Source organism: Dermochelys coriacea, chromosome 17, assembly GCF_009764565.3.
Source record: "Dermochelys coriacea isolate rDerCor1 chromosome 17, rDerCor1.pri.v4, whole genome shotgun sequence".
NCBI lineage: Eukaryota > Metazoa > Chordata > Testudines > Dermochelyidae > Dermochelys > Dermochelys coriacea.
In genome coordinates this window covers 16,414,643-16,441,307 of record NC_050084.1, presented here as the reverse complement: position 1 = coordinate 16,441,307, position 26,665 = coordinate 16,414,643, and the positions used below count along the sequence as shown (strand labels likewise).

General features: G+C 43.2%; 1 protein-coding gene across 7 annotated transcripts in view; it reads left to right on the top strand.

Moving 5' to 3' along the window:
- GTF2IRD1 (GTF2I repeat domain containing 1) overlaps positions 1-26,665 on the top strand; it is a 178,236-nt gene that overhangs the window by 109,880 nt on the left and 41,691 nt on the right. For all 7 annotated transcript variants that reach the window (XM_043499307.1, XM_038375625.2, XM_038375622.2 and 4 more), the window contains 8 exons: positions 2,806-2,831; positions 5,986-6,106; positions 13,287-13,324; positions 14,760-14,840; positions 18,757-18,846; positions 20,255-20,308; positions 23,037-23,102; positions 25,748-25,931. In XM_043499307.1, coding sequence (XP_043355242.1) covers positions 2,806-2,831; positions 5,986-6,106; positions 13,287-13,324; positions 14,760-14,840; positions 18,757-18,846; positions 20,255-20,308; positions 23,037-23,102; positions 25,748-25,931 — 660 coding nt within the window. The remainder of the gene's footprint in view (positions 1-2,805; positions 2,832-5,985; positions 6,107-13,286; positions 13,325-14,759; positions 14,841-18,756; positions 18,847-20,254; positions 20,309-23,036; positions 23,103-25,747; positions 25,932-26,665) is intronic.

Below are 26,665 nucleotides of genomic sequence, written 5' to 3'. Positions count from 1 at the left end.
CCCCTTCTTGGGCTCATCTGAAAGGGACAAAATTTCTTAACATAATTTTCATCCTTACTCAGAGCTGTTGATTTGTGTCATCAACAAAAGCTCCCTTTATTGGGGGAGGGAGACACAAACCACATCTTTCATTGCAAGTTCTTTTGAGAAAACTCAGTAATTCCCTTAGTAAAGACTTTGCTAGCACCTGCAAAATGCAGTATTATTACATTAGTGTTCTTTATAGTGTCCAAAGGCAACTATCAGAGCTGGAATCCCTTGTTGGTAGGGCTATAAAAACATAGAAGAAATAGGACATCAGTGCCAGATCTGAATTTCTAGACACCTACTGCCAATTTTCAGTTTTCAGCTGAAAAATCAGTGCATCCAGTCATGAATTCTCCACTTTCCCTTTAATCAACTGGCACAATGACTCCTATTTATTTTATGTCAAGGAAAATTGTTCTTGTATAGGATGAGAGGGTGTAGATGAGGCAAGATTAGTCCTTTTTAGAGAGAGGCCTCATGGCAGCCCCTCTAGAAAAATCCACATCTGAATTATGCAGCTTGGATTTATCCCATTCTTTTGCAGTGCACATAGCAGCAGTTTATTAATCTCGTGGCCCATTGTGCTTCCTTTAGAAAATTGATACACTCCAGTGCACTGGCTCTTTCCCTATCAGGAGGGATAGCTCAGTGGTTTGAGCATTGGTCTGCTAAACCCAGGGTTGTGAGTTCAATCCTTGAGGGGGCCATTTAGGGATCTGGGGTAAAAATTGGGGATTGGTCCTGCTTTGAGCAGGGGGTTGGACTAGATGACCTCCTGAGGTCCCTTCCAACCCTGATATTCTAAGAGATGCAGTGAATGATGATGGCCCAGTTTAAAGTAGTATGTCCACTTGTTGTCATTAGATTTGTGCTGAGGACAGAGGGTTCTGTTTCACTACGGATTTTTAGATTCCAAGATTTGGTTTCATGCTGAAGTGGAATGGAAACTGAAAATTGTGATATGCTTCCCGAAGAACAATTCAGAAAATATTTTTGTTTCAAGTCAATTTTGGTTTTTGACAAAATTTTAATTTTCAGTTTTGACTTTTTTTGAATTCTGTATTGTACAATATACCAAATTTCAAGAAAATAGACCAGGTTGGAGTGTTTCATTCTGAAAATATCAGAACGGGATGTTTTAACCCAGCTGGAACTTCTTCCCGATTTTCTTCCAAAACAAAATCTCAGGGAAATAGACCTGATTTTTGCAGTGTTTTGGTGTTGATGGATCTGCATATTCTGATTAAAATAATGTTCCTTCAAAGTTTCTCCTGCCAGCTCCAATCATAACACTTCATTATGAACGAAGGCCTGGAACTTTCCAGTACATTGGTAGAAGATTGAAAGAATGACAGAAAGTGAAGCCAAGGCTATTGAACATTAGAGCAAGAAGGAAAAACAAAACCACACATCCCTAACTCAACAAAGTACTTAAACACATGCCTAACTTTCAGTATGTGTGTGCGCGTGTGTAATCCCATGGAGTCAAGGGGCCTGTTTCTCCATTGCCTTGCACCTCATAGTCATTTACACCAATGCAAAATGAGTGCAAATGGGGTGTAAAACACTGCTAAGTCAGGCCCCAATCCAGCAAGGCTGCTGCTATTATTATTATTATCCTTTTATTATTAATGTTGTAATAATGCCTAGGAGCCCCAGTCACGGAACAGGACCCCACTGTGCAAGATGCTGTACAAACAGAGAATAAAAAGATAGTTCCTGCCCCGAAGAGTTTCCAATCTAAGACAGGAGACAGCAGATGGTTACAGATGGATGAGAGAGTACAAGGAAAAAATGGCACCATATTAGTCAGCATGCTAGGTAGTGGTCCCAGCACACCAGTGGCCTAACCTTTGTTAGGTTTTTTTGTAGGTATCATGACAAAGAAGAGTTTTAAAGAGGGATTTGAAGGAGGATTAGGAGGTGGCTTTGCAGATGTTTTTGGGGAGCTGCTCCGAAGTGTGAGGGATAGCCTTGGACAAAGCATGAAGGTGCTTGTTTGGAAATATAACAGGTGGGCAATGGAGGCTGGCATTGTTGGCTTAAAGTTAAGCACGTGCTTAAGTACTTTGTTGGATCGGAGCCTTAGAACAAAGAATCAGGCCCAGTGCAACTACTCATATGCTTAAAGTTATGCACGATCTTAAATGATTTGCCAGGTCAGCATCTTAATTTTCAGAGAGAAGCCTACGTTCTTTTAGGTTGTGGGCATAAGATGAATTGCAGACAGTGAGAAATATTCTTCAGTCCTAAATTTAGTCATTTAGTGGTCTATTGATAGCTGCTCCTGTGCAAGTCTCCTTCTTTCTGCTCACATAAGAGCTGTTGGACTGAGCAGCTTAGTGAACATTTTCTTAAGGTAGCTCTTAAGATAAGTTTTTATAGGAAACTTAACAATGGTCACAAAATTGCAAATATTCCTGCCATAATGGTAAATGAGCTAGACTGAATAGCAGAATTAAAAGCCATCTTGAACTGTCTTGGCCCCATAGCCTTCTGCTAATGCCAGAAGGTAACAGCTTTATTTAATACAGTTAATGAAATGGAGGGCATGATTTAGAAGCAGATGTTAAGGTGCTGTAGATGAAAGACACGTGTTATTAGTTGTTGGATTTGCACAAGAAAATACAGGGGTGTGGTTTGTTTGTTTGTTTGTTTGTTTTTCAAGGAAAAGGAATGAATAAGCGCGACATGATTCTTACTCAATATATTATTGTTAAACGATATCTGAAATTCATTCACTAGATGCTTCTGTTTCGTTTCTTTTCCCTCTTCTAGGATGTTTGATGAGAGAATTTTTACAGGTACGTTTATAACGGTCTTTGATTTATTGTCTCTGAAGTGAAAGAGAACACAGAGAAATAGTTACAATGATGTAATCTATAAACAGCCATAAGTGAAGGGCATATGTAGCTGAGTTCACAAAGGATAAAATCTTATCTACATAATATACACAAGTAGAAGAAAATTCACTCCATGCATAGGACCTATGCACCACTTAAGTCTAAGTTTAGCCCTTAAAATAGGGCTGAAGTGAGACGTAAGTCGTGCATAGGCCATGAGCTGGCTTTGTGCACAGGGTAAATTTCACCCCTAGAAAGCCATGGAATATTTAAACTGTATTTACAAGGGAGAAGAAGCCTTGTGGATTCCCATTTATAAGTTATTCTCTCTCCCTTGCATATAAAGTGCTAACATGACTCTGTTTTTCTGTTTGTTTGTTTATTTAACAAAAAACAAAAATCCCCAACTAGTTCAATTTAATTGCTTAGCTTTGTCTTTTGGTTCTTTTTACTTGTACTGCAAGCAATGTAATATGAAAGAGATGCCATTTCAAGCAACTTTTAGCAAATAAAACAAGGCATATATTAGTAAGATCTGAGTGCTCCATTTGAATACTATGAAAAGACACCCAAAATATTGCTCCAGTGGCTTTTTCCTATCTTAACCTGATGTATATATGAAAAGTTACTGTAAAAATGGCACTATCTGGTCATGTGTTTGTCTGCCAATGATTTCAGACCCAATGGGCTCAATTTACAAGTAAAAACTTATTTTCTCTAACTAAGTGCTTTGCAAACTTAAGCTGGGATCTGAGAGTCAAGCTGGGTGCTTTTATCGCCAGTTATAAAGGTTCTACAAGCCACATTAACCCTTCAATGGCATCTGTACAAACTTGTTATGTTGCTGGTAAGCCCTCACTAGCACCCATGCAACCCCTTTGCCTACAATGGAGTTTGTGCAAGTGTAACTGACTGGAAATTAGGAAACAATTCCGTTGTTGTTGCACAGGATTGGAACACATTCCAGCTTACTCCCTCCAAGTTGTGTGGTCTCTGCAGGGCTAACAGAAGCAAAAAGCAGTAAAAACTTAGTTTTTGACTCCAGTCAGTGGATCTGAATACACAGAAGAACTGGGTCTGCTGAGTAAGGAGCTGCCATTTTTACTTTACGCTTTGTCAGAGTGGCGCTGCACTTTAAGTTGCCATCTACAAAGTATCCCAAGGTTTCTACTGCAGTTTTGCTCAACATTTTAATTAAAAACCCACCACGCCTAGGAAACCTATTTTTGCTGCTCCCTGGGTGGGTGCTTGTCAGGCTTCATCATTGCAAGATCAAGATTTTGGTACACGGAAAAAGTACATTAGAAGGACCCAGTTGAACTATGAGAAGATAAACGGCATCTTTCATGATCCCTGCGGCTTTGTGTTCCCATTGCGAAGCCTTGCCCTCTTTTACATGCCGGTGACTAAAGGAAAAGGGACTTTACGTGGCCACAGATTGTACACGCTTCAAAAGGAGGTAGCTGCAATGTGACTTCGAGCTGAGTAAAGTTCGAGTATTACAGATGATAACGAGACACCTGTCTGGTTTGTGCAGCTTGTCAGAATAATTTTGCTTCCTCCTTCCCCCAGATCTGGCTAATCCTTCAGTCTCTATTCACCTGCTCTCTAGCACCTGATTTTCATTTCCTTTGCTGTCTTCATAGGGCTCTTTTCATCTCTAAGATCATGGCTGGAGCTTGATTACTGAGGAGCAGGGGAAGGGCAAAGAGAAGGTTTTCATGGCTGCTAAATGCTTATTCTCCTCGTCTCAATTTTGTCACGCCCCCTTCTCTCTTATACACACAAGGGGCAGATTTTATATGCTCAGGCCGTGGTGCTGACACTTCCCCCCCCACACACACACACTCCCCGCACCACATACAGATAAGAAAACACTTTTTTATTCGAAGTAGAATGTGATGCCTTTGGCCAAGCAGCAGCCTACAGGATACCACTGGCCTCTAGGTCAATTTGTGTGGCAGGTGGTTGCTCTGAGCGTTCCCTCCCTACCTCGAACTGCATTGCCCAGGGCACCCGCTTGTATCTGTGCTAAGCTCTGAACTGGTCATACCGTGTCGGATTGTTCAACGCAGTGCACACCAGGCCTCCCAACCTGACTCCCGTGCTCAGGAATTCAGGCCACCTGAGGCTACGCAAAAATAATATCAAACCGGGTAGGGAACAGGGTGGAGCCTGGCATACCGGCACCTGGGAACTGAATTAATCTTTTAGGTACTTGGCCCCAGAGAAGTGAGGAATCATGGTGATTTGAGAGGGGAGACATGGAGGACCAAAACCCATAGGAAGGGCTGGTAAAAGAAAATGCATCGAGAGAGGCATGTGTAAATGACAGTTATCCTCAGTGCAGTCCCCGGACTCCCCACCCCCAGAACCCTCCTGCTCCTGACTCTCCTGGCCAACACTTGTGCAACTGCCTCCGTAACCCGCTTCCTGAGGATTTTCCCCCTCAAGCCTTTCGCTGCGTTCAGTAATATCACTCTAACTAGCCATCCCTGTGCGAGGAGGTCTGACTCAGATGCAAAGGTGCCCATCTCCCTGGAGGTCCTGCATCTCTTCTTGCTGGAAGGACCTTTCTCTTAGAATGGTGTGAAGGCAATTGCCAAGCAGAATTTCCTGTGCTAGATCATACTAATGCTGCAGTGTAACCAAGAGAAGGTGTCCTCGTATCTTTGGATTGTCTGTACTGCAGTCATAGGGTAACTGCTGCTTGAGTAGACCCACCCGAGCTCATTTTAATCTAGCCCGTTCAGGTCCAGGAGCAGGGAAACCCCAGCAGCACTTGCTTCAGTGCAGGCTAGCCCTGTGAGTAATTACCCAGGGTTCCAGACAGGCTTGTACAGCCCACACTGAAGTGCCCTCTGCTCCAGGACCCAAGCTAGCTTAAAGCTAGCTCGTTATGTCTTTCACTCCCTCAGATTGGTGTATTGACATACCCTTTATGTGTAACCCAGACACTCACTCTTTATGCATCACAAGCTGCTGACTGGCTTTGTAAATGCGGGAGCGGAACAACATGTAGTCTCGTGAGCTGTGCTGCTAGCATTCGAATTCTTCTGTGGTTAATTCTGGTTTTGCTTTTCATTATAAAACCTTGCTGCGGAACTGCGACCAGGAAGCAAATTTACCAAAGATCCTACCAAGCTGGAGCCCTCCAGCCCATTGGGGGAAATCTCTCCAGAACCACACAGAATGGCAGTGCTAGACCTGGCAGGGATTTCTCAGACTAATAACAGGTATGTGGCTTTCATCTCCACCTAAGCAGTTTCCTCCATAAAGACTGGAGGCTAGATTGTGACACTCTCAGCCCACGTACAGCCCCACTGAGGTTCACTTGAGGTTCTGCTCACAACGAGTGTGAGGGTCTTGCTCCGTGGAAGCACTGATCATAGTGCCTCTCTGACGTATACTGTGTCTTTCGTTGGTTTCACTTGCTATACAGCAAGGGAGCTGGAAACCTTCCCATTTCAAATGCATATGGTTGGGTTTTTTTAGTTTTTTTTTTTTTTTAACCTGATGCAGTAGTAAACTAGTAAATTTACTAGTAAAGCTGTAAGAGAGAACAAGTCTAATCGGTCTTCGTTTGTCAGACTTTTAATGCCCGAGGCTAGTGAGGGAGTCACTGTTAGTCACAGTAATTCTGGGAAATCCAGAGGGGGAATGTGTAAAACAAAAAGTGGAAAGTATGCACTCAATTAGCCCAAGCTCTTTCATGCATGTGTGTTTGTGTAAGAGAGATGTTTTGATATCACTTACAGTACACTCTCAGGGCTAGATGTGGGAGTCAAAGGAAGTGAACTTTTTTGCCTGAGTGAAAACCGAGTAAGAACATCAGGACTTGCCCCAAATGTCTGAGCCTTACTGTATGGTGTTGTGTCCAGTTTTTGCTGCTTGTCTGTTTAGACTGCAAACTCCTCAGGGCAGGGACTGTATCCTCTTTTGTCACTTGTGCAGTGCTGAGCACACTGTTGGCACTGGAAAGATTATTTCCAAAGACGCAGTTGCTGCAAGTGGAAGCAATATTTTGTTTGTCATCCTGAGAGTTTGGAACATGCTCTGCAATCCTCTGTTGGCAGCCATCTGAAATCGGGAAAGACGTGAGTAAAGGGGGTGAGATGGAAGGCACTGAATGCTGTTCCTAATAATGTGGTAACTGTAAGTGCTTTGTTTTAGCACAATAATGAAAACCTTGGGGCTCATTTTTCACCTTTTGATGGTGTGCCCACCGTTGTTGCCATTAGCAAATCACTAGAGAAATCAGATCATCCCGCTTTTGTGAGCTGATACCAAAAAAAGAGATCAAAACCACTGAATTTTTGAACAAAAGGGATCGGATCACTACTGTGTGCAAACAAGGTAGGAGATTTCCTTCCTGAATTATCTGAGATGCCTAAAGTAGGTCTACAAATTCACCATCAGACTGCAGTCTAACAGGTCACGCTTTATAATAAGGGTACGTTCATATCTGATTGATAGGTGTTTTGACAAATGCCTAATCAAATTCATAGGGGCCAACAGGTGGTGGGACACGAGATGAGGAGAACTCTGAGAATTCTTTCCCAGGTGTCTGGCTGTTGAGTCTTTCCCACATACTCAGGATCCAACTGATTGCCGTATTTGGGGTTGGGAAGGAAGTTTTTCCCCCCCAAGTCAGATTGGCAGAGACCCTGGGGATTTTTTGCCTTCCTCGGTAGCATGGGGCACAGGTCACTTGCAAGTTTAAACTACTGTAAATGGTGTATTCTCTGTGACTTGAAGTCTTTAAATCATGATCTAAGGACTTGCAACTCAGCCAGAGGCAGGGGTCTATTATAGCAGTGGGTGGGCAAGCATCTGTAGTCTGCAGTGTGCAAGAGGTCAGATTAGATGATCATGGTGGTTCATTCTGTCCTTAAAGTCTGTGAGGTCAATAGGTTATAACTAACAAGCCTTCAAGTGATGCATGTATAACCACATGTAACACACATTACTCATGCCTGTGATATTCTTATAACACCTATTGATTATGTATTAACTCTGTATGAACTACATGTAAATGTAGTGACATGTGAGTACAGATGGCAGGGGGAGAGATGTTCTGGTGTGTGACCAGCTTGATGCTGCTGAGACCCGGGGTACATGGTGGTATGTGGCTGCAGCTCCGAGTGAAGAGCAGCGCTCTGGGTGCTGGTGATACCCCAGAGAGGTGTGATTCCTTCCACAGCCCCCAGGGTGTGCCAGGGGATAGGGGCTATTCTGGGACACTTCCCTCCTCCCACATGCTCAGCCAGCTTTGCCGGGTGAAATCCTGGTCCCAGTGAAGCCCAGGGCAAAACTCCCATGGTGCTCTGGGGCTAACCCCAGGTCTGTGGGGTTGTGGTCTGGTGGTCTCGGGGTTTCCAGCTGCACCATAAACCTGGGTTTACAGATGGTAGACCCAGGACTCAGAGCCGTGCCAAGACGTTCATACTTCACTGCGCAGACAGCCTGACTTGGGTCTGCAGCTTGAGCTGCATCTGCACTGCAAAATGATATGGCTTGGATCTGAGTCTCAGTGGGACGGGGGCTCTGCTCTCTCCCCAGAAAGGCTATAGGACCGGGCCTTGAGTACTTATTGACCCGAGTCGGACTGATTTGAGTGTGCATGGAAGGGGTGCTTGGGGTCAAACCTGAGCTTAGTGTGTGGTGTAGACGTACCCATTGAGGTTAATAACATTCTAGCCCTAAAGACCTTACGGTATTTGGCACTGGTTGCAACATCCTGTTTAATTTTGTGATGGATTGTGAATCCCACAGGAAAAAGGTCTTTACAAATATCCTGAGATGACTACAACTGAGGGCAGGGACTGGCTCTGCCTGTGAATTGCTGGGTCACAAGTAACAGTGATGCCCTGTACAGGACACACGCCTCAGCTAGTGAGTGCTGCTTGGTGTGCTTAGGGCATGCCGAGTTGATCCAGTTTAACTGAAGGTGGGATTTTAAAATCGTATTCACTTAAACTGGCCCCAAAGACTGTTGTGTCCACATTCTCATTTTTGTTTAAACCAGGCTTATTTAAATACAAGAGCTAGGTGGTGGTATGTTTTTATTTACTAAAATTGATTAGGAACAGATGAAAGCTTAAGATACTCTTAAAACAGAGAGAAGAGACACGGCCTTTTGCATTGTTTTAACTAAACTGTGTGATGTGACCCATTCGCTTGTATGTGTTACAGATTGATAAATAATGAACCTATTACATCCCCCAGCTACAGAGCCTTGGCTTTTTAGCTCAAGCTCAATGCAGCTCATGCTTTAGCCCAGCAGGTCCCTGGTTTAGCCCCTGGTGCATTGGTCAAACTGACAGCCGTTGCATGTGGACGAGGTCGTGCTTTCCAAGAATGGATAAACTTGTTGCTTTGGCGAGGGCCTAACGGGGAAATGAGTAAACATGTGGAACACGTGGCCGAAAAGGCTGCTGTTGAATCAATTCCTCTTTGTCCAGCACTTGCTGTCACATGCTGAGCAGTGAACCTATTACAGAGTATTTTAGCACAAGGAATGTACTGACCCAAAATTCTTAATACCTGACAGTCACGTTCTCTGTATTCTCCGGCGCCCGAGACAAGGACGAGATTTGTGTGATATTGACTTCACGGCAATAAGCGCTGGGAAGCGGACAGAGCTTAGAGTGGAATTTGGCTTATGCTCTGTATGGTGCCATTTCGCATATGTTTGTGGGATGGGAACTCTCCCAAGTCTCTTGCTTGGCTGAAACTCGTGCAAGACTCTCTGGAGCAAGAGGGAGTCTTCAAAACCTGTACTTGTGGCACCTTAGAGACTAACAAATTTATTTGAGCATAAGCTTTCGTGAGCTACAGCTCACTTCATCGGATGCATCTAAGGTGCCACAAGTACTCCTTTTCTTTTTGCGAATACAGACTAACACGGCTGCTACTCCGAAACCTTTCAAAACCTGTGAAAATGGTCAGGTCCTTGCTTTCGTTCAAGTGCTTGAGCTTGCAAAGGAGTTTGCTTCTTTGACTGCAGCCCCAGGTTTAAGGAATGTGGCCCAGGCAAAGGGTTGCCTCTTAAAAGCAGAATCCAACATCGCGATGTCACAGTGCTTTGGCAAGGGTTCATCAAGGTATATAGGCACATGCTGAACTTTAAGCATGGGAGCACTCATGTTCCTCTTCAGCAAAACACTTAAACATATGCTTAAGAAGCATTTTGCTGAATCAGGCCTCAGATGAACAATTGTAACTGTGGAGTCTGTAATTTCAGGTGTGGTATTGGATTGCACAAAGTATGTATACGGCTAAAGGAAGTAATATGCTATCTGAATTGATTATACTGGTAGTAAGTTGTTGAAATTCAGAATTGATTTATAAATATGGGGCTCACTTATTAAAGTCAATGAAAGGGTTTTATTAACTTCAGTGGGCATTGGATTGGGCCTTTCCTTATATTGGTATACTATTATATAGGTATATTGTATAGGTAGATATGTTGCATAGATGGAAAAGCTCTATTGTCTATTTCACTGTGCATAATCTTTGCTAAATGAGAGCATAATGGGTAGTGCAAATTAGGACCTGATCCTGCACTGCTGATGTTAATCAGAGTTTTGCTGTTCTGTCTAGATGGATACTTACACAGTTCTCATGATCATAGTACCTGAAATTGTTACTGTGTTCATTTTCACAACACCCCAAGGAGGCAGGATAGTGCTACTTTCCCCATTTTACAGATGGGGAACTGAGACACCGAGGCACTAAGTGATTTGATGGAGGTCACATAGGAACTCGGTTACAGAGCAGGAATTGAACCGAGGTCTCTGGAGTCCCACGCAAGTGCTTTAACTACAAAGCTATACTTCAGTTAGCCAACAAGTCATTGACTTCTATGGGTGTGTGATCAGCTTCAGGTGTTTAGGCTGGATCTCCAAAGCTGCTGAGCACCCACTGCTCCTGTTGACTTCAGAAGGGGCTTTAAATGTTCAGCACCCCTGAAAATCAGCCTTTGTATGTCAATAGCTGAAAACCTATCGCTTCCTCTTGTTTGATTTTTCTCTTCAATTAGTATACTTTATTCTCTTTCCCCCCCACACCCCAAATATAAAAATACAGTTAAATCGACCTGAAGACAAACAGGCAGGCAGAACAGTGACAAGATGGTAGGGATGGGAAGCTAATTAGCTAATCTGCCCCTAAGAAATTTTGCTTAGAATACTCAGTGGTAGATTTTTTTTTTTTTTATCAGACTGTGCAACAGTATCAGAGTCAGTAAAAACTCTGGAATTTGCATTCTCAACATGCAAGTGAATCTGGGGGCTTCCTGTCCATGTTGAACACCTGCTAATATTGAATTGTCTTCACTTTCATCCCTCCTGTGCTCTGACTGTTTCTAGTAGTGAGTCAGGATTTCACATTCTGGTAAAATAGCTTTAGAAAATCTTAGAGAAAAATGTTTTTTTTTCTGGAGCAGAGTTGGACAGTGGTTCTAAGTGGAATTTAATGATTGTGAGGGATACCAACCAGAGCAGGGTTTCGAGTTTTTAGTTTGTTTTCATTGCAGCATAATCATTCTTCTACTTGTACTGAATCTTATTCTGATCTGACTTTTGGTTTTATCTGAATATAAATCCCAGATTTATTGAACCAGATTCAGCACTCAGTTATACTAGTGAAACACTACCACAAATTCAGTGAACTCAGGGGGTCACTCTGGATTTACAGGGATCTAACTGACTAGCCCATTGAGTTCAACTGGGCTACTGTTGACTTACACTGGTCTAAGTGAGAACATAATCCGGCCATGTATGTTGAATTCACAGGCTATGTGAATTATAGCCCATTTGGGTTATAGCATGTTGTATAGGAAATCCTAAATTACAGTGGAGATGGAAAAACTTGCCTTGATCATACAGACCCTTCTCTCCCCCACGTTTTGGTAATGTATATTTCTAAATAAAATATACTTTTTCTTTTAAAAAAAGAAAAAAAAAAAAGGTCCATATCTGTGTGTAGAGTATGTACAAAGACTTGTGCTCCCCTGTTAGGAACATAGACTAGTCATCCAGCTAGTCCAATACCATGTCTCTGACATTTGGTAACCCCAGATGCTTTAGAGGAAGGTGCAAAAAACCCTGCTCTGGACAATTATGGGATAATGTACCCCAGGGAAGGTTCCCTCCCAAGAGCCATTAGTTACAGGTTGCCTAATGCTCTGAGATGCTTTGGAGATCCACAGGCGTTTACATCCCTTCCAAAAAATTCGTTTGCTTTTTCTAATATTTGGCATGTATTCTAGTAGCTGTGGATAGCCTTGCTCTCCATATAAATCCTTACATCCTTAGAGGGATTTTAAAAGCATTCCTGGCTGGCTTAACTCTGTTCCCCTGGAAGTCAATGGTACAACTCCCATTGTCTTCGGTGGGTGCAGATTCAGCCAAACAATGAGGTTTTGGCAGAAGACAGCACTCTCTTCCATCAGCTTAAAGTGTCTTCACCAGAAGCGCTAATGGGGACAGCTGCCCTGATGTGAGTTTGCAGTGTAGACCTGAGGTATGTTGTTAAAACTCAGTGAGATTCTCCTCTTTCTTTACACAGATGTTACTCCATTGATGTCTGTGGATTTACCCCTGGTTTGCACTGATGTGACTGAGTGGGGACTCAGAACCCAGTGGGCTTGGTTGCTAAAAACCCCAAGACAACCCATGATTTAGCCTCCAGTAGGTCACTAGCTAGAAGATTTATCTCATTTGTGGCAATGCTTGAAATGTTTGCAGGGTTTCAAATGTGCAGGAGATACCTGAATCGTCCCAGAAGTTCATTATATATATATATATATATATATATATATATATATAGCACTGTTAAAGGGGGGAAACTGAGCTTGATTTGAGACCCATCTGTCTTAAGAACGTTTTCAAACATTTCCTTTTGCGGTAGCAACACCAATGTAATTACCCTAGTGCAAACCTCTACTGCAGAAACACCACACTGCTGTAAAGCAAGGTTTACGCTGGTAAGTTAAAAGTGGCATTGCTCATCCAAAGCTCATGCAGGAGAAACCTTCTGTGTCATCCTGTGTTATTTCTCTTACTTCCTTATGAAAATGTGTTATAACCATCTGATTTGCTGACGAGTTGTATAAGCCTTAAAGAAATAAATTTGCCATGGTTTACTGACCCCAGAAACCCTGAGAGCTGTCATGAGTTCTTTCAACTGGAGCCCTGGACTGCTCTGCTGCTAGGATCATCAGTGTGGGATCTTTATTTTTTCCTTATGCAGAGGAAGTATTGAAGTCAGAGCTAGTTTTTTGTTGTTTTTTTTCCTCAGTCCCTTGAAAATGCGCCTTTAGTCTATTTACTGCACTGTACATAAGCATTTTTTTTTAAGTGATCCATTGAAGTTCCTTTACCGTGTCTCATGTCTGCTTCTCCTTGTCAGGTCTGAGAAGAGTAGTGTTTCTGAAGACTGTGAACCAGGTGAGCAAGAAATAATGGCTGTTTTCTACTGAGAAAGTGTGATGGTGAGGGACATAAAAAGGCTAGGTACCGTCTAATATCAGATTTCCCCGGGAAGCAGATAAACTCTCCAGTTCTTTGGCTGAGATGATGACATGCCACATGAAATGTATTTGCTGAGTGCACACTCTCCGAGCAATGTGCTGCAGTTATGGCTATTGTAATGAAACATTTCAATACAAATGACAAAAGTAAAGCAAACATTGCTGCTTATCACTGCTCCCCGTAGTGAACTATGCTTTCCATTGTGTGGGGCGTGGAATCTCTGTATGCTCCTGTTGAATAGTTTATAGGAAGAGATATGTCATGGGGAGGACAATGCCTTCTATATTGTGTATTTTGATGGGTAATAAAGCATTCTGTGAATCTCTCTCTGAGGGAGTGTGTGTGTGTGTGTGTGTGTGTGTGTGTGTGTATCAACACGCACACGCACGCATATGCTCCCTCTTTAAAGAGCCCATCTGAGTGGGAATGCATCATTATTTAAAAACAAATACAAAAGATAATAACAAGAATACCTACCCACGAGAGTGAGCTGAATAATGGTGGGGGGGAAAGCCTGAGAAAATAGACCAGACTCATTCTTGGCTCTGACGACCTACAGACTGTTGCTCTGTCATACTAGCAGCAAGAGTGAATTACAGTCAAGGATCCTTTCTAGAGAACTTCCTTTAGACACATCTCTGAAACCTTTTTGACATGAATTGATTGTCACAATACCCCTCGGATGCAGATAAGTGAGTAAGTATTTTTCCCATTTCACAGACAGGGATACAGAGATATTTGTCCTATGGCCTCTTGGGCAGGTCTGATTCAACAGAAAATTTTGACGATAATGAGACTTAAACACATGCTTAAATGTGCTGCTGAATCGGAACCGTATTTACTGAGGCCTTCTCTACCGGAAAAAGTTGCCCTAGTTTGTTTCTGGTAGAATTTTAAACCAGAATATTTAAACTGGTACAACAGTCTGTGAGCACTCTCTTATTATGGTTTTAAACCAGGCTTACTTCAGTTTGGTTTAAATTGATTAGGAATCAGTTTAAGATGAAGCGAAATAAGCCATTCTTAAACTGCATCCGCATAGGGGTGTGATCATTTAACTAAATCAGTGTAGAAAGTGATTTAAATTAAACCAGTGCAGTTTTCTCATATAGACAAAGCCTTATCCTTTCTCTGTCTCAGTTTTCCTGTCTGTACAATGGAGTTAGTGATGGTAACCTACAAGTGCAATGTGGTTTGAGACCTATTGGTGAAGTGCTGAGCGTTGTTGTGAGGAACAGGTCACTGCATAGAATCGAACATGCTGGCAGTGAGGATTTTTCCTTCCCGGGCACAGATGATTAGTGGCCAGTTGTTGTCTTTCATGCCTCCTGATTAATTTTTTTCCTGCTAGGTACCTCAGCAGAACTGAGTGGGATCAGACCTATCAAAATAGAGCCAGATGAGCTGGACATCATTCAAATAACGGTTCCAGGTAAAATCTAAAACTTTGGAATAGCTCAGAAATATCTAGGCAAAGAACATTGGCCTCCGATTGCACTGAGTGAAGATTTTGCTTTTGGAAAGGCAGGTTGCAGGACATTGGGATCTCTCCTCATCTTACTTTCTCTTAGGATGAATTTTGCCCTCCAGTCCCTTTCTCTTTCGAAAGTCAAGTTCCAGTTGTGCATCAGAAGTTAGCTGATTTCTTCGGAAGGCCTTTGGGATAACACATGGCTTTGTTTTTTCAAGGACTTGGTCTGTGTCAGTTCATTTTATGCCTTTCACCCTGTCCTTGTCCCTGTTTCATCTCTGGCCAGGCAGGCTGGGAGCAGACTCTTCTGGAGCCGATGCTAACACTGCTCTTTCAGTGATAAGCAAGAAGCACTGAGGTAGTAGGTGACCATTGCCTTCCTCTATCCCTGTGCTCTCCACCCGAGCCCCAATGAGTATCCCTGTCCCTGTTTACAGAGGTGGAAACTGAGAGACGGAAAGTTAAATTATTTGTCCCAGGTCACATGTCAAATCCATGGCAGGATTGAGAATAGAATCCAGATTTTCTGACTCCCAGCCCAGTGCAAAGAAAGCCATAGACATTCTTGCTTTTAGAAGGAGCAAATTGGAAACAGTGATTGCAGCCTGTTGGGGAAGAATATGGAGTGGGTCTGGAAGGGATTTTAAAGTGACCTCACTTTAAGTTGTAAATTTGTTGATTTATTTTGGAGATGAACACCTATGGGGTGGATGCACCCATGTGGGAAAATGCTGTGTTAGGCTGATCCCTTTAAATTCTGGCCTCCGCGTTTCTATAGCACTGTGCGTTTTCTCCTAAGGGTGTAATTCAGCCTATTGAAAGCTGGTGTTCTATCGTCACTTCTGTCTTTCATTAGCTGATATGCCCTGTAGGACCACTGGTGACGTCTCTGCAGCCTGCATCTGGCTAGGGCTTATCATTATACAAGTGGATAAATAGTAGCTCCAAGCAACCAGTTCTAAGGCTACCAAGCTGCAAGTGAGCAATCAGTGGTGCACATATGCTAGATAGTCTTGTTTCTCTCACACACACACACACACACACACACACACACACACACACACACACACACACACACACACACACACACACACTAGAATTGTTCTCAGTCACGCTGGTAGGGTGGATCACACATTTGCTGCCCCCTGTTGTGGCATAACCCACTCTAAGAAGGTGTCCTGCTGGAGGGAAGAGCAATGACTTCAGCTCTCCAGGGATTGCCTAGAGTCTGTTCCCCAGGTAGAACCAGAGACTCTTGGTCCTCTGGAACTTAGCAGGGCTGACAGCAGGGCGAGGTCAATGAGGGCCCATCAGGCCAGATAAAAAAGGCTGGCGGCTTTTACCAGGTGCCAGTTCTGGATGAAGCCCAGGACAGGGAATGCTCACTCTCCTTGCCCTATCCCAAGTAACCTGGCCTGATCAGGCCTCTCACCTTGATAGGATTTGCTTTGGCTCTCTGTGAAGATATAGTTATGGTCTTTAATGCCCAAATGGCTGTTTTGAGTTCAGATGTAGCTTCTTTTCTGTTAATGCCAGAAGGGGACTAGATGGAGAGCTGATCTGGCCAGAGGGTTAGGCCACAGAAGTGTCAGACCATTGTGGTGCTGGAAAGGAAGAAACCCTGAAAAACTGTCCTGACACAAGGAGGCAATCTGGTATGCTGATATAATTCCAGATTAATCCTTTGTCTTTATGGGGTTACCATCGATTTATATCTGTGGAACTGAGAGCAGAACGTGGTCCCCCATCTTTTCTTTAGCCCTGGTGTTTGGCTATCCCAGCCTATTGAGTGTTGTTGGTTTGGGGAACATGTGCATGAGTGAATTAGATTGATCAGTTGGATCAGGGAAAGGGGGCAGGTAGACCATGCAAGCTGGGGCAGGTGGCATCCAGCACAATAAGCATGTGGTTTTGGAGTAGACCGTGGAGAAGGGACTGAAAGGATACATGCAGGATTGGACCCAGAGTGCATTCATGAGCCACGGACGTTTGGGGAGATGATCACCCTGAAAAGCTGCTGGGCTAACAGTCTGTGTTGGGATTCTCTACAGCAAAGTAGGTAAATAGTTTCTGAACGCAAGACCACAAAAATCACCTAATTTGTTTCCTGTCTGTTGTGTAAGGTTGGAAGATCTCAAACCTCAAGTGTTTATATTCCTGACCAGGGCACCAGTTCAGGAAAGCATCCCTGTTCAGGAGGGGCAGCTAAGCACATGCTTGAATCCCATTGAAATCACTGGGACCTAAGCACTTACCTAAGGCCCAGATCCTAGGCACCTAACGCTGATTGATTTCAGTGGAAGATAGGCACCTTTAAATACCTTTCGAGTATCTGGGCCTAAGTCCTTTCTTGCATTGGATCCTAGGGTTGTTGAGGAGCCAGTGGTCGCAGGCCATAATGGAGACAGCAGCGTTGAAAACAATGGGTTCTGGAGAGTAAAGAGGAGAGATTAGGAGCTTCCCTCAGGAAGACCATTCCTTGGGCTGGTATTTATAGAGTTTTTACCGTAGCTAGATAGTGCACCAAATGGTAGGAACAGCTTAAGGGGTGATTAGTAAGGTAGATTTTCAATGTGTTTTACAAGCATTAACTACAGAGTAACCTTGATGGAATTGGAGCAAGAGCGTGACTTTGAATGTATCCCATTGGGAGGTGACACTCTTGGGTAGAAATAATGCCCACGCTAGCTGTAGTTCAGGTGGCTCTGAATTAGAGCCACTTGTGTTAGTCTGATGCAACTCCATTGAAGTCAGGGGAGTCACTCTGGATTTTACACCAGTTTGATGAGAGCGGACTTGATCCCATAGTTAATATAGAGGAAGGAAAAAGGATCCAGGTATATTGCTAGAACAAACATTTTCATTTTCAGCTTGCCATGTAACAGGAGAGAAGAAGGCTGATGGCTGGCATTAATAGGTGTACTTTATATAAGTTTAAGAAAGCTGAGTTATCATAGTTTTTGAGCCCTGATTAGATGACACTTGGAGTTCAGAGTCCACATAAGGTAATAAAAATGGAAGGCCAGTATAGTTAAATTAGAGGGAGTACAGCTTAGGGCAAGGAATATTAATAAAATGGAGGTGCTCACATATGAAGAGACATTGATGAAATTTGGATTATTTATCCTTAGAGAAGGTGATTAAGTAGTGACCTGATTGAAGTATTTAAAGTAGCTAAAGGTTTATTTTAAAATTAAATTTTGAGATCTCTTTGAGGGCATTGGAGAGGCCAGCACTAGAGGAGACAGGTTTAAATTAAGAGGGCATATATCTAAGAAAAATTTAAGGAGGCATTCTTTTATGGAGTGAGGCAGCGAGTTGATGGAATGGTCTTCCTGAGAAGCGGGCAATGGAGTCAAGCAGCATTAATTTTTTAAGCCAAAATTGGATGTCTAGATATTAAGTCATCATGAAGCCATTTTTGGCCTTCACCCTTTGTGAGGCTTATGAGGAAACTTTTGCAGATGATGCTATTTTCACCAATTTGGGAAGGTGGAGTGGATTTTATAGATGTGTTTCTGATGTCCTCTTACAAGTGTTAAAGTGTATAGGAGAAAGGAGCAGAGTTGCCATCAAAACATTCCAGACACAGTGGCCCAGATCCTCAAAGATATATTTAGGCGCATAACTCCCATTTCAATGAGAATTAGATGACTAAATACTTTTGAGGATGTGGACCAGTGTGAGTAGTCCTGCTTCTGGCCCTATGTGCCCTTGTGACTATGTAAGTGCATCCTTTATCAAAGCAACATGCAGAGGCTCAGGTTGGGTAGGTTAGTGTTTCATGAATTCTTGTGGATGGACGATAAAGCTCTGAAGTCTGTTTCCAGGAACAGTGGCTGGACTGTCAGAACTGTCTTTGCTGCTTTGTTCACAGACCGATCCCCCGGTTCCGATGAAATGCACGACCCAGTGACCAGCCGCATGACTTCAGACGATTCCAACTACATGCTAGAAACAGTAACAGGTAATAAAAAAAATAAAATAAATAATGGCTTGGAATTAGAAAGCTCGGAAATTCTACAAACATCAGAAAGAAATGGAGTAGAAATTTCCGGCCAAGATTTTCAAAAGTAAGAGCCTGAAGTTAGGGTCCTAATTCCACAAATTTACACACCAGTAAGTGTTCTAACCTTTAAAATTGCCAAGCACCCAGCAGCTCCTATTGACCAGTAAGAACTGCTGGGTGGTCAGCGCTACTGAAATTGGGTCACTCATTCGGGAGCACAAATATGGAAATGGGAGCCTAAGCGGCTCCTGTCACTTAATCTTGACCTAAACATGCAGCTTGTTGCCCTGAAGCCTTCTTAACTGTGTCCGATAGAAAACGTGTTTGAGAATCCAGAGGCGAAGTGTGTCAAATATTTGTTTGGTTTTTTTTTCCCCATGGCATATTTAAATATTGTCTCTTATTATTTGCATTACAATAATGCCAAGACTGGGATCCCGTTGTGCCTAGGTGCTGCACATAGTAAGGAACAGTTCCTGCCCCATGGACTCATCTAAAAATAGATGTAAGCTCTTTGGGGTAGGGAGTATGTTTTTTGTAGTGTTTGTACAGCACCTAGCACCATGGGGCTCCTAGGTGCTGCAATAACACCAATAATAAATAACCGTAATAACGAAATAGGCAACAGGTGGATGGGAATCAGAGGGACAGGGGGAAGTGGCTCTGTTCAAGGACATTCCACAGGGGCGAAATGAATGTAAGATACCATCGTAATGAGCACCGTGTGAAAGGCAAAATAAGATGGGGAAGCAGTTGAATAAAAAACACAGTCAGCAAGGACCTTTCCTTGAGAGTTAATGTTTGCAACAAGAAAGCAGAATCATTTAATGTAATCGAGGGAGACTAACGAGAAAAGGTTGTTGCCCGGATTCAACCTAATCCTCTTCTGACCTTCCCCAAAGGCAGCTCCCTACAGCTTAAGTAGCCGTTGCTACTTATAAGAGCCTTTGCTCTTATAGCCTTTGCTCTGGGGACCTGTGAAAGGGGATGTGAATCTGAGCTGAGGTAAACCCCTTGCTCGCTGGGGACCAGAGGGTGCCCTTACAGACTATCAGAAAGATGGATCAGAAGGCGTGTCCTGTGTCACTCAGCTCTGTTCTCTGTTGACTGAAGCAGGGGTGTGGGGGCAGTCCCCAAACTTCTCTGCTTAGTGCTGTTCTGTTATCTGGGAAATGCTGGCTATACCCTGGACTGTTTTTCCCCAGCATAGGAGGATATATTCCTCTTCGCTAGCTAGAGCATCTGGCTGTATCTTCATCCCTCATTCTAGCCTCAAGCAAATTCTCATGCCTGCTCCTTGAGGTGTCTTGGGGAACATTGACTGATTTATGCAAGAGAAACTGCTAAACCTTTGCTTTCCTTCCAGTTTCAGATAAAGAGCCCAGCCAGGATTTAAGACACGAAGAAAAGCCGATGGAAGGTAAGAGTGAATTTGTAATAAAAGCAGGCCAGCTTATCCTCTGATAATCTCAGGTTTGTTTAAAGCCTGATTAAAACAGCTCTCTTTATTATTTTATTTATTATTGATTTGTATTATCAAAGGGCCCAGTCATGGACCGGGACCCTATTTTGCTAGGGCTGAACAAACGCAGAACAAAAAGACAGTCCCTTCCCCAGTGAGCTCCCAATCGGAGTATAAAACAAGAGAAAACAGACGGCTGTAGACAGACTGCAATGGGTGGACCTTCTAAATTCTTGGCAAGGTAATTAGCTTCCCAACTACCTTGTTCAGAAGTACATCTCTATATTTCAGTGACCCAGATCATCAGATCTGGCCTGACTGGTTGTATATCAACATCACTCCATTGACATTAGAGAAATCACTCCAGTTTGTGCCACCTGAGAATCGATCCCAGCAAATCTACTTGCCACAATAGTGGTGTCAGTTGCAGGTTTGGGGGTTATTTTTTAAATATAAATTGCAGTGATGCCCTGTCTGATTCAATCATTTACTATTGTAGTCTGTCGCAAGTCACGTCACTAAGAGCTTGATTGTGTGCTCACTGAGGTTAGTAGCAAAGCTCCCATTGACTTAAATGATGCAGGAGCAAGCCCTGAATTAGCAGAGGCTGTACAGCTCCCCAAAGTGAGAAATATTGGCCATCCCAATCGGCTGTTCATCTGGCCACAGAGTAGCGTGGAGGTTAGTAGTGAAGGTGGGAAATGCCTTCCTGACTGCTGCTGGACCAGAGACTAAATGAACAACAAAAACGGAAACAACTCTTTAGGGTTTGGAGCACAACTTCTCAGTGTTTCAGTGTTGTGTCATAGGTCTGTTTATCTCTAAGTGGTTCAAGAGTGAAGTCTTCCGTCTTCGAAAATGAGTCCTGTGCTGTGTTGGAGTGAAGGGAGAGAGATTGAAAATGGAGAGGTTACGATGTGAGAATGTTGTAAAGTTTGATTCAGGTCACATGTGCCTTGTATCAAAGGTCGCTCCTTTTTATTTTCCTGAAAAAATGTTAATTCTTGAGGACTTGAGAACACACGTATCTCATATAATTATCCATACAGTTTATTCTAGTCTATATAAGACTATTATTTGTCAGAGAGACAGCATGGTCTAGTAGGTACAGCACCAATGTGAGAGTCAGGAGACCTGTGTTCTAATCCCGGATCTGCCCTGACATACTGTGTAACCTTGGGCAAACCACTTCCCCTCCCTGCCTCTGCTTCTCCTTGCACCCTTTGTCTGTCTTCTCTGTTTAGATTGTAAACGTTCTGGGACAGAGATTGTCTGCTCTATGTATGTACAGCACCTAGCACACGGGTTGGGACCTGTAATACAAATTAGAATAATAAATATAGGTTCACTGCATCTTTTTGAGTGAGTTTATTTTGATCCCATTCTTCCTTTCTACTCTCCAAAACTGATGTTTTCCTGCAGAAGAACAGCCATGCTGGGTCAGACCAATGGTCCATCTAGCCCAGTATCCTATCTTTTGACAGTGGCCTGTGACAGATGCTTCAGAGGGAATGAACAGAATAGGACAATTTCGAGTGATCCATCCCTTGTTGTCCAGTCACTGCTTCTGGAAGTTGGAGGTTTAGGGGCCCCTGGAGCATGGGATTGCATCCCTGACAATCTTGGCTAATAGCCACTGATGGATCTATCCTCCAAGAGCTTATCTAATTCTTTTTTTAACCCAGTTATGCTTTTCATCCCATGGGAATGAGTGCCACAGTGCCATTGACTGTGTGGACTATATGACTAAAAATTAAAGGACAGAGCCCATCTTTTGACCTCTCTTAAATAGTTAAATTGTTGGTGACTTTTATCTGAATTTTTAATTTTAATGTTTTTATTTTTAACCTGTTACTGTGTGGATGAGACATTTTTAAACAAACCATTACCAGTGTTTGTGCCTGAGCTTATGGTACTTTTGTTCTGCTGCCATTAGTCAGCAAGAGGAACTCGGCTTAACAAACAGTATTGGGCTGAGTGAGTAACAGCAAGAAATCCTGTTGCCATAAATATGATGAGATCAACTAGTAGCATGTATAGAAGTAAACAAGGCATTTTAAAACAACATACTTGTGAAAATAGAGAGATGATATGGATGAAGATCATGGCACTTCCCACTGGCTGTGACACTGTCCTACAGTTTAACAGGGAGGTAAAGGGATATCAATATATAATCTTCAGTAGATAAATAAAACTATATAACTGTCAAGAATGTGACAGATGCAAAACAATGTGATTGAGGAATCTTTCCTACCCCTCTGTGGTTCCATTCACGTCACGCAGTCCATGCTATGATCTGACACAGTGCTGCTACCTCTGAAAAACATCTGTCCTGTCAACCTATAGCGCCTTGTCAGGAGTCCGCGATGTTGCCCTAGGGCTAAAGGAGACCGGGAAAACCCATCTTGCCTGGGAGCTCAGATCAGCTTCACTAGTCACAAGAGCCACTTGACCTTTTGTCAGCTGTGGGGCCTTGCCAGTGACTCTTCGTGATGTCGCTCCCCCATCCCTGGTGCGGATGGAGTTTGGTGGTAGCTGCTGCAAGGAATGGCACTGACTTTAAAGGAGCAGAGGGTTAAGAGCGGCTCTCCAGGTCAGTGGAGAATAGGGCTGTCCCAACAGCTTTATTGTATGTCTCTGGAGTTAGAAGTGGTTTATTTGTCAGTGTGTTTTTCTTGTTTTCCAGATGGCCTAGGTGACGTTTTAAGTCATTTGAGGAAGCAAGTTGAAACTCTGTTCAACACGCGCTATGGTAAGATGTTCATTAACAATTGTTCTTAATGCCGAGCACCGGTTGCTGACTCAGGGAGCTGAGAACTTAGCTAATTGTTCAGAGCTGTCACCTGCTATTTCCAAACTGGTTGTTGACTGAACGTGAAGTCTAATTTGTTCATTTGCTATCTGCTGGTCTTACAAATGTATTGGGATTCTCACTGGATCTTGCTATTGCAACTCTTCCTCTTGATTTCCTGAAAAAAAAATCTAGGCTGGCTGCTACCTGCCCATGAATTGCCTCAGTGACCCACAAACTTTCTACCACAGTGGAAAAGGGCTGGAGTATTTTCCTTTTCTGTTTGGAAAATTTCAGGAAGCCTTTTCAATATGATTGCTCTGGAGTGTGCCAAGGTATTGGGGGGTTTATAAAAGGTCACCAGTGCACTACAGTAACGTGGTCCAGTGGATAGAGCATTGGACTGGGAGCCAGAAAACCTGTGTTCTATTCTTACACCATGTATCCTTGAGAAACTCATTTGGGTCCAGATTTTCAAAAGTGCTTCCCACTTCTCCTGAGAAAATGCCATTCACTTCCACAGTGTCCTCTCTCAGTAAAATAGGACTCTGGTCTGCCCATTTTAATAAAGCGGGTGGAGATTTCTGGGTAAAAAGCACTATAAAAAGCTGCTAAGCATTGTTGTGTATTTTTATCACCATGCAGGAGTTGGTAGTGGATCTTGATTGAGTTAAGGGTGAACATGGGGGGGCACTTTTTGTGTGAGCTGAAATGTACTTAAAAACCACATACGCGCGCACACACAGTTAACCACTGAACAGAATACAAGGGACATGGAAAATTACAAGAACCTTTTGAGAATAAAAAAAGTTTTCTGGGCTTGTCATAACCAGAATTCAAGGTTCTGTGTTTCTCCCACGAGGGCTGATGTCGCAAACACCAGAAGCAGAGCAGGGGAGCTGCAACCCTTAAGCTGCTTTAGCTGATATGGGCAAGTTTTGCTGGAGAAACACCCTCCACTGAGTGGAGGTCTTGACTGTTAAAAGAAATAGGAAATGGATTTTCAAATGTGTTTAAAAATGTACTTATTTTGTCATGTTAAGACTAAACCTTCCATTCTGTGGATTGAATTAGGATCTTAAATTGGGTTGGTGGGTGGTTGGGGTTATTTGTGGTGGGTGGAAGTGGGGTTATGGGGTTTTTATATGTATTTAGAAAGCATTTCAGTTCCACATTAAGTGTGGGCAGCTTTAGATGAGAAGGAATCTTTAAAACAGGAAGAGCTTTCTAGGATGGTCGAAACAAATTGGTTTGCCATTGTTCTGCAAGAGTGAAATGATCTGCAGAGAAGTTCTGTTCCTGGTGACACTAGTTTGTTAAAGAGCTTTAGCCTTAACAATAGTTTTTCAGTGGGAACTGGATTACTCCCAGGTTTGGCAATCAGTGGAGCCTGTCAACTCCAAATTGCTAGGTCATGTTCAGCCCAGGGTTTTATTTTTTTTTTCTTTTTGACCAAAAGCGTTTGCTCTGTGATGGCTATTCAGCAGCCTACTGGCTGGATTTTCAAAAGAGCTAGGCTCCCAATGAATGCAATGGAGAAATCCCCACTTTCTCCCCAGAGCTGCTGTGAGCCAAGCGCTTTTGAAACTTGAGCCATGTGTGAAATGACCTTGTGTCCTCAGTCCGGTTCCTAGTGGACAAGTGTCCTCATCACAAAACCACTGCAAGCATTGTCACTAGCTAACACCCTTGGTGCTAGCCTCAGTGGAGTGGCCACGGGCTGAACATGTCCTGGAGCTCCTCTCTTGCCCATCAAAGTTGTCTCTCCGCATCAAAGTAAAGGCGTGTTGGTGTGGCATGTTTAAGATACATGGAGGATTCCAGTCACCAGGCCTCTCAGTCCAGTGCCTTTCACCAGATTAAGTTCTCCCAGACCACCTCTGTAACAGTAGAAAGTTTCATAAGACCACTCTAGAACTTGGTTCTTGGCTGTGTATAGCCATGGCTTGGCTTGTGTAACCTGTTGATGAGTGCAAGTGATATGGTCAGTTCTGAGCTGATCTGCAGAGCATAGAAGTCTATGACAGCACCGGCTGGGCCTGAGCTCTTTAGCTCAAGTTGTAGCAGTTTGTGCATTTAGCTGTGGAGGTCCGAAGTTCAAAAGGTGCGTGTTGGTCAAGATGGCGCAGAAGAAGGCCTGTAACACACTCCACCAGGGGGTTACATTTGCACTACAGAACTGTCACAATATGATGATTCTGTGTGTAATTCCCCCTTCTGTTCCAGAAATCGGGCAATTGCAGAGAGAGGGAGCTCTATGTGGATACATACATGGCCGTCCCTGTTGCTTTAAGAGAATGTCTGCCAACGTTTTCAGGAAACCCCTTTTGACGAGTACATTGTTGAGAGGCAGGTTACAAGTTACATTTAACAAGCAAATTCAGAAGACGACCCAGGATGGTTTTTGTAGATTTTTCTCTTCTTTCCATAGAGAGTTCTACAGTCTGTATGAGTCAGGTTCATAAAGACTGTGTGTGTGTGTGTGTGTGTGTGTGTGTGTGTGTATGTGTGTAAAAACCTCCCCCCAAAATATAGGGTGTGATGTCAGTTTTACTTGAGCCCAAATTGAAGGCCAAATAAACTAATCAGACTTGATCCTTACTCAGCTAAAGCCATAGGAATTTCGGAGCCTGTCAAAGTCCCCTACGCCAAGTTCCTGATGTACCCAGAAGACCTGTTTGTGGTGGGTTTGCCTGAAGGCATCTTACTCCGGCGTCCTAACTGCTTTGGGATTGCGAAGCTGAAAAAGATATTGCAAGCTAGCAACAGCATCCAGTTTGTCATTAAGAGGTAAGGCAAGTCTGGTTAACCTCTGATTGGTACAGTATCTGCAAACCTGTTGAGGAGGCTGCACCTTATGCTACTGTTTGTGCTTTTACTTCTAAAGAAGAGACCTGTGTCCCATAAATTACCTGGAACATGTCCAGAGTTTGATCTTCTGCAATAAATGTTCCCTACAAAAGCGATCAGATGGTTACTTTGTTTGAACAGTTTCTCAAAGGAAGGGACGATATTGTTGCTCTCCTCCTCATGTGCTTTGCAGGGGGAGGGTTGGCACTGCTTGACTCCAAGGATTTGTAGTAGGATACAAAGCCTGTAACCGTCAAGTCTCTGGTTCAAGTACTACTTAAGTCATTGCTTTTGGAGTCCAAAGTCATTGCCTGGAGGGAAGAGCTGACTGCAGAACTTCCCTGGAAGTGTGGATTGATGCATTTGATTTTGCAGGATATGAGGCTACGTGACAGTCTTGTGTTTATATAAGGCCTTTCCTCCAGAGTAAGAACAAAGCCGTGTGCAGACTGATTGTATAAAACTCTTTGTGTGTGTGTGTGTGTGTGTGTGTGTGTGTGTGTGTGTGTGTGTGTATATATATATATATATATATATATATATATATATATATATATATATATATATAAAACCTGCTGGCTGAGTATGTTAGGTCTCCATCTAGTGGCTGGTGTACATAGAGGATTAAGGCCTGCTGTTGCTGCCAGCTGATGGAGTTGCTTCTTTGGCTCCAA